Genomic DNA, 13,074 nt, shown 5'->3' with positions numbered 1-13,074 from the left:
AGCTCCTACATCACAAAGTCATTGATGGGATAATGCACATGTGACATGGTAGGTACGCAGTAAACAGTCCTTTCAGAGGGAGTGATGGGGTGGTTAAATGCATTAAGGAGAAACAAGATTGAGTCATTATTTTGCTGCTTACTTGCTACCCGCTGTGTGTTCTTGGATAAATTATTTATATTCTGAAATCATATTTTAACTATTCAATGAGGGTAATTTTAGTAACACTGTCTTGGGTTGTTGTGAGGATTCAATTAGATAATACATGTAAAATAATTACCACATTTTCTGACACATTATTTTTTAAAACTTATTTATTGATATTACATTGATTTGGTTCTAGATAGTGAAGCCATACTTGATATGGAAAAGGAAATGTTGTAACTAATAAGTTCCTTGGTGGAGAATGGCCAAGGCATCTATCTTGTTTACACATATTGCCTACGGCAATCTCTAAAACCCTCTTTTGATAGTATAAATGTGGCATTCTTTTCAGAATTAAATACATAAATAAATAAATATTTTCTTTGCATACAAATTTATATATATTCGTATACACATACATACAATATTATGAGAACCATTCTTAAATTCTACCTATATACTTCTTCCTAATTCTACCTAGATTTTCTTCCTAATATTTTTATTTTAACAAGAGACCGGATTCGTTATCCTCCTTATTTAGTGACTTTTTGCTTCACTTAGTGTATTTTAGGAACCATTGCATCATAATACATAGAGCCATGACTCATTCCTTTCATTTATTTATTTATTTACTTACTTACTTATTGATTTATTGTCCATTGAGGCATTTTATCTGCACATGTGTACTACATTCCTAGAAAAAGGATCAAAGTTGAATTAGTAAGACCCATATAAAGCTTATGTGTTTTTACGGTTTGCTAGGAACTGAGAAGCTTGAACTATGTAAGTCATACAGAACAGCAAGGGATAGTTAAAAGGCATTGATTTTGGTACCTTAAAGCTATCTTTGAATTCTGCCTCCACTTGTCAGGTCTGTGATTTGGGGTAAGTTTATTTTATGGGGTAAGGATTTTCCCTCCTGTGTGTTTTCATCATGCTTCTTTATGGTCCATGATACCAGTTGAGGTTGTCAGTACAATGAAACCAAACTGGCAGGACAGGAGCAGATTATTCTGCCAGCCATTTTTCTAGATCTTTGAGTTGTACCTCAAATATGGGGCTGATCACTCCATACATGTTTAACCTGCCTGTGAGGTTCACAACAATTTTCCCAGTTCTTTGATCATCGATGATTTCAAATTCATCCATGTGATCATGCTTCTTCATTATAGTTAGAAACCAGACAATGACTTTGGAGCATGGGCTATTAAAAACCTGGCATTTGCCTCTCTTTTCAGCATTGTTAATGCTCTTGAGAGCATCTGCCAGGACATTCATGAGCCACATTATGGCGTCGTGGAAAGATGGTGGAAGGACCCTGACTCATTCCTTTTAATAAGTGTTGAAGAATTTCACTTATTTAATGAGACTATGAACATGCCAACTTCCCTAGATCCTAGTAAATAAAATCATTTTCTTTGTTTCCTAATTTGATGAGGAAAATGTGACATGCATTGTTTTTATTGTTTTCCTAGGTTATTATCAAGATTAAGCACCTTTCCATAAGATTATTTGTTGTTTGTATTTCTTTGTGCCTTGTCTATTCAGAGCCTTTGATGAATAGTATTTTTTTTATTTCTTGCTTTTTCCTTTTTGGTTTGTATATATTATTCCAAATTATGGGTAAAATCCACTGGGTTCTGCAAAATCACAAATCTTGTCTAGAGCTTAGCTACTTTTACTTTATAAGACTTGTAAATTGTGAGATTTTTATATTTTATTTTTACTTTTTTCTTTATGACACTGGGCTTTGCATCTTTCCTTAGAAAGTCTTTTCATACAGCAATATTTAAATTATTTTCTTATATTCTTATATTTCTTATATTTTATAAGAAATATATTTTATTCTATATATTTTATTCTTATATTCTTATATTTCTTATATTTCTTATATTCTCATCCAGTACAATTTTAGGATTAATAACACTTTTAGTACTTTAATTCACAGTGAATATATTATTATGATTGATAAAAAGTAGGGCAAATAATTTTCCAAGAGATTTTTTTAATGTTTATTCATTTTGAGAGAGAAATAGATTGGGGTAGGGACAGAGAGTGAGAGAGAGAGAGAATCCTAAGCAGGATCTGTGCTGTCAGCATGGAGCCCAACTGCAGGACTTGATCTCATGAGCCATGAGATCATGACCTGAGCTGAAATCAAGGGTTAGAAACAACTGACTGAGACACCCAGGCGATCCAATTTTCTAATAATTTTTATCAAAGGATCTGTTATTTCTCTATTGATTTAGGTTGCCTCATTTTTCATGCACTAAGTTCCTATGTATGGGTCAGTTTTAGGACTATTTATTCTGTTCTGCTTTTTTAAATTTCATGCTGTTGGGGTGCCTGGGTGGCTCAGTCGGTTAAGTGTGTGACTCTATTTCGGCTCAGGTCATGACCTCACAGTTTGTGAGTTCGAGCCCACATCAGGCTTTGCACTGACAGTGCTTGGGATCCTCTCTCTCCTTCTCCCTCTGCCCCTCCCCTGCTTGTTCTCTCTCTCTCTCTCTCTCTCTCTCTCTCTCTCTGTCTCTCAAAATAAATAAACTTAAAAAATAAATAAATAAAATTTCATGCTGTCATCTATATTAATTATTGCAGTTCAACAGAGTTTTTTTAAGTGTCTTTTTAAATAATACATTAAGTACACTCTAAATATAATTTTGTCATTCATTTTGCAAATATTGGATAATTTGTATATATGAGAAATGGAGATGAAATAATTTTCAGGCATACCTCCTACTCACCAGCTCCATTTGGAGATATCTATATAGATATAAATGTTATCTTTACCTATTTATTGTAACTTCCTCTATGTTGTAATGCCCAGATAATAGCCTCTAATGGGCGTTCATGGATTGATGTCCGAGTCTGTCTTTCTAGGCTAGAGACCAGAGCAGTAGAGAAACATGGGCAGTACTCATTGAAAAGAACATTCTAGGTCAGTATGGGGCAGAGTGTTATATCTGAAGCTCTTTGGACAATGAGAAGGAAAAGTTTATGTTAGAATTTGTGGGGAAAACCATAAGCCAAGTTCTTTTGTTCTGTTTTTGTTTTTGTTTTTGTAAATCTGACAATTTGAGGCAGGCTTTACAACATTAGAATTAATTCTACAATAAAAGCAAATCCATGATTGGGTATAGGATGTTGTGGTTAGTGACAAATGTAATTAACTCAACTCTGGGTACACATACACACACTCACTCACAGAAAAGAACACAGAGTAGGGAGATATAGAAAGCAGATATTGGGGCTGAGAAAGATAACTGCTACAAGGGAGAATTTTTTTTTAAATACCAAATTATAAATATGTAAGAAAAGTACTAAAATGGGAAACCATAAAATATGATTATAAAATAAAAGAAGGAATCAAGACATTCTCAGCTGAAGGAAAGCTAAGAATTTATCATGAGCAGATCTAATTCAAAAGAAGGACTAAAGGAAATTCTTTAAATAGAAAAGAAATGATTAAAGAAAATAACTGTGTGTGTGCGTGCATGTGTGTGTGTGTGTGTGTGTGTGATTGTGTGTATGTTTGAATATAAGCTGAAATTTTCATAAGGGGCTTCTTATATAATAAGATTATTTACCTTTATCTATCATATACATTATGTACATTGACTTTTTTGTTGCCAATGTTCAATTAGTATGTAGTGGATTCTGACATTCAAAATGTTTACATTTACTGATATACTTTCTAAAGGTTCTATGATTTGTGACAAGTTCAACAAGGACTTATTCAAAAAGTTCTACTATTTTTCTTATTTCCTTTTTATTTGCAATTAAATGATTGATCCATCAGAATGGTTTTCAGGGTAAAGTTTGAGTTGTAATGTTGCCCCAAATGTCTATTTCCCAGAGGTCATTGCAAGGAATATCTATGTCCTTTGATTAAAAACATCTTTAAAATAAAATAGATCTCACAAATGGTAATATTTGTCACACACTCAGGATACCTTTCTTTCTCACTTTATCACTGCAGATAATTCTACATTAACATACATAGTTCTACTTTATTCTTATTAATATCCTAGTGTATGGAGGTACCATATTTATTTAATCAGTACTTTCTGGATGGAGATTTATTTTAAGTGTATTACTCTTAAAAATTATCTATATTAGGGGCGCCTGGGTGACTTAGTTGGTTGAGCGCCGGACTCTTGATTTTGGCTCAGGTCATGATCTCACAGTCTGTGAGATGGAATCCCACGTCAGGCTCTGAGCTAACAAGAGTGGAGCCTGCTTGGGAATGTCTTCCCTCCTCACGCTCTTTCTCTCCCTTTCTCTCCATCTTGCTCTCTCTCTAAATAAATAAATAATAAACATTTTCTAAAAATTATCTATATTAGATGAAAAAGTGTGAGTTAATATTACTCAATTTCATTGCAGGAAATACTTATTATTACTTTTAAAACTCTGTCATTTGTGTGTGTGTGTGTGTGTGTGTGTGTGTGTGTGTATTTCCTTTTGGCCTCAGGGTATAGGATGTTGTGGTTAGTGACAAATGTATTTGTCACTAAAGGCTATTCCTTTCCCACCGTATTTGTTTGTTTTTTGGGAATGTTTTCCTACATATTTTTCTCACATATTTTCTCTATCTGTTCCATCATTTTTCTTGTTTCATGAGTCTTGAATTTCCAAATTAGAAGCAGATTTCTATTATCCCTAATGCAAGAGTGAGCCCAAATCTGAATCAGAACAAACCAGTGGGCAAAAGGAGTTGTACTTCCTTTCCCAACCTGTCTTGGCCACCAACACCAACCCTATGTCCCTTATAATGTTACAGATTCCTTAATAATATATTCAAAGTGCTCTCAATCTTTTGCATTACTTGCCCATGCTTAACCCCTCATTTTTCCAAGTTATAGCACATTATACTTCCAAGATTTTGAATATATACTTTAAGTCTTTAGATTGTTTTCTCCTCCTCCATCTCCTCCTCCTTCTTCTTATTCTTTCTTCTTTCTTCTCCTCTTCTTTTTTTTTTTTTTTTTAAGAGAGAGAGAGAACACAAGCTGGACAGAGGGGCAGAGAGAAAGTGAGAATCTTAAACAGACTCCATGCTCAGCATGGAGCCCAATGTGGGGCTCAATCCTATGACCCTGGGATCATGACCTGAGCTGAAATCAAGAATTGGGCACTCAACTGACTGAGCCACCCAGGAACTCCCACGTTTAGGTTTCTTTTTTTTTTTTTTTATGTTTATTTATTTTTGAGACAGAGAGAGACAGAGCATGAATGGGGGAGGGGCAGAGAGAGAGGGAGACACAGAATCGGAAGCAGGCTCCAGGCTCTGAGCCATCAGCCCAGAGCCCGACGCGGGGCTCGAACTCACGGACCGTGAGATCGTGACCTGAGCTGAAGTCGGATGCTCAACCGACTGAGCCACCCAGGCGCCCCCACGTTTAGGTTTCTTATGCAACATCCCTTTGTTTACCTGAGGAAATAGTATATATTAAAGTGTTAGCTTTTTAAAATGTCTTTAGAACTCTACATTACTTTTAAAGAATTTTGACATTCTTCATTGATGTTCATCATTCAGCCCTGATGTACTTTTCTATATTTGATTCATTTGTGTATTTCAGGCTGCTTCTGAGACAGTGGTTTTGCAGTGGCTCTCTTTCCTGGAATTACTATCAGAAACACAGTTTCCAGGAAACTATTTTTCAATAGAGGAAATATTTACTACAAATATCCCAATTTTGGTATTTTATAATCTTGTTTAATTTATTGAAATAACAAATTAAAAATGCATTTTCTTTACATCAAAATATCATAAATCAGATTAATTGGGAATCAAAATCTTCTTCCTATTAACTGCTTTAGTCCCATATTCAAAACTATATTGGAAGTAAATTTTAGAGATATTTGGAGATATTTAGTCTTTACCATATACATTGTCATATTTCTCGGCCAAGAGATTCCTCTGAGAGAGAAACCAAAGCTTGGTAGTACAATGAGCTCTAAGTTGGAATTCAAGGCATTTTGTGTCAGTGAGATTCTACTCTGACATCATCTTGCTATAGGACATTGGTGAAGTCAGTAACACTTTTGGGCTTGTTTCATTTTTGAGAATAAAATAAAATTTTTGGACTAGATTTTTTCTACTCAGTGTTTGGTCCATGGTCTATTAGCATCAGACTCACCTAGGAGTTTGTTAGAGATGGAAAAACTCAGGCCTCACACCAAATCTTTTGAGTTTAAATCTTCAATTTAACAAGCTACTGAGTATTCATTGTCAACTTAAGTCTTAGGAACAGTAGACTACATTAGTAGTTTTTATTCAGAGCTACACACAATTTGAGAAATTCTGTGGCTTTCAATAAGTCTTTGCATCAGATAAGTTAAGGCTGTAATGGGTACCTTGTTCTATTTCCATTCTTCAGATAGAACAGTTTCATGATTATCTGTTTAATATATTGTTTCTCCAAGATCTTATTTGAAGAAAGTAGTCCACTATCTTAAAAACAGCAGTGTAAAAAAAGAAAACATATGATTCTATGAGAGAAATACTATGATAAAGATGATCTCAAGTAAAAACTTTCTGTTCTTCTGGGAAGTTCAGAGATCACAGAACAACTTCTGCATCTAAACTATACAACTCAGATGGAACACAACTATCAGAGAGATAATTGACACATTTACTAGCCAATCTGGTAGTTTGCTCTGGCTAAGCAGTCCATAATGAATACATCACTGTTCTGTTACTGCTACGCTTCTGTACATTTCCTGGCATGGTGTTTTGAATGCAAGTTGAATGAACATAGTATTGGGGTATAGCTTAATTGTCCAGATTGCCCTGATCTGCAACATCACTCTTAGCTTTGTTTTCTTTCTCTAAATACCCCAACCTTTTACTTTTCTCATTTTCTGAAATTAAATTAGTCAATTCTTCTTGGCAATCATTTTATTACATTTAAATAGAGTATAGCAAAATAATATAAATTATGATGAACAGAAGGAAAGTCATCTGCCTTAAGTTTTGCACCAGGAAAGATTAAGAATTTTAAATGAATATTTGATTTCTTTTTCTGGAAAGAAATTGCTTTTGTATTTCCATTAAGCCTGCTAATTAATTTGGTAAAAGATTCTTGTTAACCCTAGAGACAGAACTTTTGGCAGTCTAAAAATGATCCTTTTCTTCCTATGGGAGACATAATTCAATTAGTTTATGTAATGCTTTGTAATAAATCATTCTATATATACCCAGCTGTAGGACTAAGAAGGAAACATGTTGTTTCCCTGTTATTCCCTGTGGAATTCTGCATTTACATTCCATGAAAATAACTGCAGTATCTTTACAAAGTCTACTAAGTGCCCTCAGTTATCCTTAAGGAGGTTACATTCTCAGCACAGGTGGAACAAATATCCAAATGGCATTCACGTATAAAATCATGCATTTAACTCTATCACTTGGGCAAGTGTAAAAGATCACCATCTGAGGTCAAGCATGACTTGAGTTTTATAATCAAGGGCACAATCCATTTCTTATTGAAAGGGATACTAATTAAATTCTCTAGTGATTTTGACATCCTTAATTTTCCATTTGATAAATGGTATGAATGCAATGGTTTCACATTAGCCTTTTCAGTGTGAGTTTTATTGTTATGTTAATATTTTTTAAAAGTCACTAAATGTTTCTAAGCATAAATGTCTAACTAATGATAGTTCTAGAAAATACCCATTTTCAGAGTAAAATATTAAAGAAATATCACATGTTTGCCTATGCTCTAGCTTCTTGTGTACCATAGTTCTATGTCTATCTTTGAAGATGTAGTAACTTAGATTCCTGAGTGCAAATGATTCATATTTCTGTATATTCATTAAGAAATCCTGGGGGCACCTGGATGGCTCAGTCAGTTGAACATCCAACTTCAGCTCAGGTCATGATCTCATGGTTTGTGAGTTTGAGTCCCACCTCGGGTTTTGTGCTGACAGCTCAGAGCCTATGACCTACATGAGATTCTGTCTCCCTGTCTCTCTGCCCCTCCGTCACTCACACTCTGTCTCGCTCTTTCTCAAAAATAAATAAACATTAAAAAATTTTTAAAAAGAAATTATGTGTAGACAACATATTAAGAGTACATAAAAATGTTTTACTAATGATGTCACAAAGTCCCAGAAATTATTTCTCAGAATTATAGGTGCCAATATTTTCAGAGTTAACATTACCTTGAAAAATGATGTCATACCATGTTTAAAGCACCATGCTTTTTGCTTTCCAGAATATAGGCACATGTATAATATCTAAAATGTAAACTTAAGAAGCATATAGCATGATATGGTAGACATTAATATACCAACAAAATCTGATTTACTATTGTAAGGAAGTGCCAAATGACTGAAATAGAGGCTGACAAGGCCTGTGGCCTTCAGTATATAAAGGAAAAAAATATAACATTTACTGAACAGCTGTTATGTTCCAAGAACAGGGCTAATAACTTTATATTTACTATTTTATTTAATTCTCACAGGAACCTGTATGAAGTGGATGAAATTGTCACCATTTTATGCATAAATGTACCTACAATAAATAAAATACCATTTATTTAATAGGTGGGTAAAAGTAGCATAAAAGATAACAATATTCCAATGCTTAAAAAGTAAGAGACAGATATTTTCTAGGTTCCACAAAGCCTCTGTCTGTACTTCTAGAATTATAGGATGCAGAAATGCCAGACACAAATTTGGGCAAATGCATGGGAAAATTGGCTAATTAAAAGATTATGATTGGATACACAATAAGATCTGGACCAGGATGGAAACATATGAGGTGCCTGAATTTCCCTCCTGCCCTGGCTGCACTGAATGTACAGCTATGCACAGAGCAAGTCCCCTTGAGAGAAATTCAGAAACTACCACACATTGAGCAGCTGAGAAAATACCCACACTGAAATTGGTAGGAAAGGCTGAGACACACTCTCACCATAAATCCCACTCCTGCACACTGCCATACAGTGAAGAAGAAATCCCTAACTTCCCTCTTCTCTTTGAGAAGTTATGGGTTGGACCCCACCCTAACATCCCGAATTTTAAGAATGCATAAATCTAGAGCTTTTGTATGCATTCACAGTTAAGTTGTTAACATGGATATGCCATGCTCTAAAATAGACAAAATACAAAAGTTAGTTGCATTTATTAATTTTTTAAATGTTTATTTATTTTGAGAGAGAGACAAAGAGCAACTGTGAGTAGGGGAGGGTCAGAGAGAGAGAGAGAGAGAGAGAGAGAGAGAGACTAGAATCCCAAGCATGCTCTGCGCTGTCAGCACAGAGCCTGATGCAGAACCTGAATTCACGAACCATGAGATCCTGACCTGAGCTGAAATCAAGAGCCAGACACTTAACCTACTGAGCCACCCAGGCACCCTCCAAAATTTTTCCATTTCTATACACAAACAATGAACTATCAGAAAGAGAAAATAAGAAAGAAACCCCATTTATAATAATGCCAAAATGAATAAAATACTAAATTTAAGAAGGAGGTGAAACATAAATTTAATATAAATTTAACCAGTGTACCCATACACTGAACACTATAAAACATTGATGCAAAACATTCAAGAAGGTATAGGGAAAAAAAAGAAAAAAAGAGAAGATATTTCCTATTCTTGGATTGGAAGAATTAATATTGTTACAATGTCTGTAGTATCGAAAGCAATTTATAGATTTAATACCACCCTTATCAAAATTCCAAATGGTTTTTCAAAGAAATAGAAAAAGCAAACCTAACATTTGTATGGAACCACAAAAACTCAAAATAGCCACAGCAATCTTCAGAAAGGAGAACAAAGCTGGAGGCATTAAACTTCCTAATTTTAAATTATATTCAGAGCTATAGTAATTAAAGTAGCATGGTTTGGCATAAAAACAGAAACACAGATCAATGGAACATAGTAAAGAGCCCAGAAATAAATCTATGTAAATATGGTCAATTAATTTATGACAAAGGAGCCAAGAATGCACATGAGGAGAGGATAGTCCCTTCAAACACTGGTATTTGGAAAACTGATAGCCTCATGCAAAATAATAACTGGACTTCTGTCTTACACCATCACAGAAACAATTCAAAATGGGTTAAAGATTTGAATGTAAGACCTAAAACCTTAAAACTCCTAGAAGACATAGCTGGTAAATCCCTTGATATTTGATCTTAGCAATCTTTTTTTTTTTTTTTTGGAGTTGACACCCAAAGCAAATGCAACAAAAGCAAAAATAAACAAGTGGGACTACATAAAACTGAAAAAGCTTCTGCACGGCAAAGGAAACCATTAACAAAATTAACAACTACCTATGGAGTGGGAGAAAATATTCACAAACCACATATATAATAGGGGATTAGTATCCAAAATATATAGAGAATTCATACAACTTAATAGCAAAACAAAGCAAAGCAAACAAACAAAAACCCCAAATAATCCAATTTAAAAAAATGAGCAAAAGACTTGAAGAGACATTTCTGCAATGATGCTGTACAAATGGACAGTAGATATATGAAAAGGTGCTCCACATCACTAATCAGGGAAATGTAAATCAAAACTGCAATGAGATAATTGTCCCAACCTATTAGGTCTATTAGCAAAAACATAGGAGATAACAGATATTGGCAAGGATGTGGAAAAAAGGGAACCCTTTATGCTGCTGATAGCTATGTAAACTGGTAGAGTCACTATGGAAAACACTATGGAGGTTCCTCAAGAAATTAAAAATATAACCATCATATGATCCAGTAATCACACTTCTGGGTACATAGATGAAAGAAAATAAACCATCACCTTGTAAAGATATCTGTAGTTCCATGTTTACTGCAGCATTATTCACAATAATCAAGGTATGGAAACAAACTGTGTTCATCAATAGATGATTGGATAAAGAAAATGTGGTGTCTGTATATACAATGAAATATTATTCAGTCTTAAAAGGAAGGAAATTCTACCATTTCCAACAACATTGATAAACTTGGAGGACAGTATGCTAAGGCAAATAAGCCCAACTAAAAGACCAATACTACATGGGTTCACTTGTTAAAAAATCTAAAAAAAAAAAAAAATTTTTTTAAAGGCTGGGCTTACAGAGACAGAGAATAGAATAATTGATTGCCAGAGGGTAGGGCATAGGAGAAATAGAAAATGCTGGGAAATCATTTTCAGTTATAAGTTGAACAGATTATGGTGATCAAATATATAACATGGTGACTATATTAATAGCACTACTCTACAATTAAAATTTGCTAAGAGAGTAGAACTTCAGTGTTCTCACTCCCTCTACTCTCAATAAGAAGAAAGGTGAATATGTGCAGTGATAGGTGTGTGTATTAACTCAGTGGTGGGAATCATTTCACGATGTGTATGTATATGAAATCATTATGCTGTACACTTTAAATATAGTGCAGGGTTTTTTTTTGGTCAATTATACCTTAATAAGTCTGAAAAAGTAATATACATATTAAAACAATTTGGGGGGGGAAACAATTATGAATGGAATAAAAGCAGATATTAAAGATGCCTTGTTTTGTAGATGTAAGTCCATTGCGAATGGGCTGTTCTAAGTATGTGTTCAAACGCAGGATTCCTTTGAGAGTTAATAAAGGCACTATTAATCACCCTAAGACAGCAGAATTAATCTAGGGCTGTTCCAGGCAAACTGGCATGTATACTAAGGGTCAGTGAATTCCTGATATTATATACATAGGAAATTTGTTTTAGCATCATTATTTGGGTGTGTAGGGGGGTAGGTATTCACTACCATGGTACATGTTGTAGCAAAGTTTAATAAAGTTGTTTTTTTTTTCTGAAAAATCAATAATGGGACATTTCTGGTGATAAAAGACGAAAATCATTTATTACCAAAAACATATTTCAGTTTCTAGACGAATGGAATATCAGATAAGCTTGCATATTGATTTCTTAAAAATATTTAAATAAAATAAGTTTAATAAAATGTTTAGTCTTATCACTAATAATCAAATTTGATTCTTTATTTCTTAATTTAGAACTGTACATCAACCCCTTCTATAAATGAAGACTTCTGTCAGAAATCAGTCGATGACTTTACTTGCATTTGCCTGAGTGGATACATTCGTGCATATTGTGAAATACATATTGATGGTTGTGCTGAGCCTGGACTGAATTTGGTCCTCTGTCTTAATGGAAGTATTTGTGTTGATGGACCTGGACACATGTTTTACTGCAGGTCAGTATTTATTTAACCACAATTAACTAAATATATATTTAGGAAAGCATATAAACATCATAAGAGTGATGCACGCTGAAATATAAATACTAAGTTTTTGAGTACGTTTTCATCTTAAAAAAATGAAATCACAAATTTAAATCAACAATTCTAAGGAAGCATTTACTTTCATATTTTTCAAAATACTATATATTCATATAAATTCCATGTTGGACTTCTAAAGTTTATTATCTCTCATTTTATAATTGTTTCATATCCCCTATCCTTCCCAGAACTGAATTGTTTCTTTTCTTAAATATTACACTACATGAATGACACATAGATAATTCATATTTATAATAGACTTATTACAAAGATTCATTAGTCCTCCTGCTGTACTTACAATTCTAAGATCTTAACAATTGATAAAAAATTTTTATGTGCTAAGATTTATAAAAATAAATTAATGCGTCACTGTATTTTTGAACCAACTACTATTTAAAGTATCTTTTAAAAATTCTTAGGAGATAATTTTCATTACCTTTGTTTTTTATGATTACATAATATATAAATGGTTTTTATTTTGAGAATTTAGCCATTACCTGTTCTATTTGTAAAATATAATTGAACCCACATATTTAAAAAATAGTGTACCTTTTCTGTTTCATTCTGATTTTTGAGAGCCTGATATTAAGTTAAAACCTGTGAACAACTGTATTTCTTCTAAATATCTTAAATTTTGGGAAGGTTGAACATGTTT

The 13,074-nt window shown here is 33.6% G+C and overlaps 1 protein-coding gene and 1 pseudogene across 1 annotated transcript in view; one reads left to right on the top strand and one right to left on the bottom strand.

Annotated features, from left to right (window-relative positions):
• Positions 1 to 12,351, top strand: part of LOC123609907 (protein eyes shut homolog) — a 212,204-nt gene extending 199,853 nt beyond the window's left edge. The window contains exon 11 of the mRNA XM_045500917.1: positions 12,136 to 12,351. Coding sequence (XP_045356873.1) covers positions 12,136 to 12,351 — 216 coding nt within the window. The remainder of the gene's footprint in view (positions 1 to 12,135) is intronic.
• Positions 1,041 to 1,452, bottom strand: LOC123609363 (annotated as a pseudogene).
• Positions 12,352 to 13,074: the final 723 nt, after the last annotated feature.

This window comes from Leopardus geoffroyi, chromosome B2 (genome assembly GCF_018350155.1).
Source record: "Leopardus geoffroyi isolate Oge1 chromosome B2, O.geoffroyi_Oge1_pat1.0, whole genome shotgun sequence".
Lineage (NCBI taxonomy): Eukaryota > Metazoa > Chordata > Mammalia > Carnivora > Felidae > Leopardus > Leopardus geoffroyi.
Note: the sequence above shows the minus strand (reverse complement) of the source record. Positions and strands in the feature narration are given on the sequence as shown.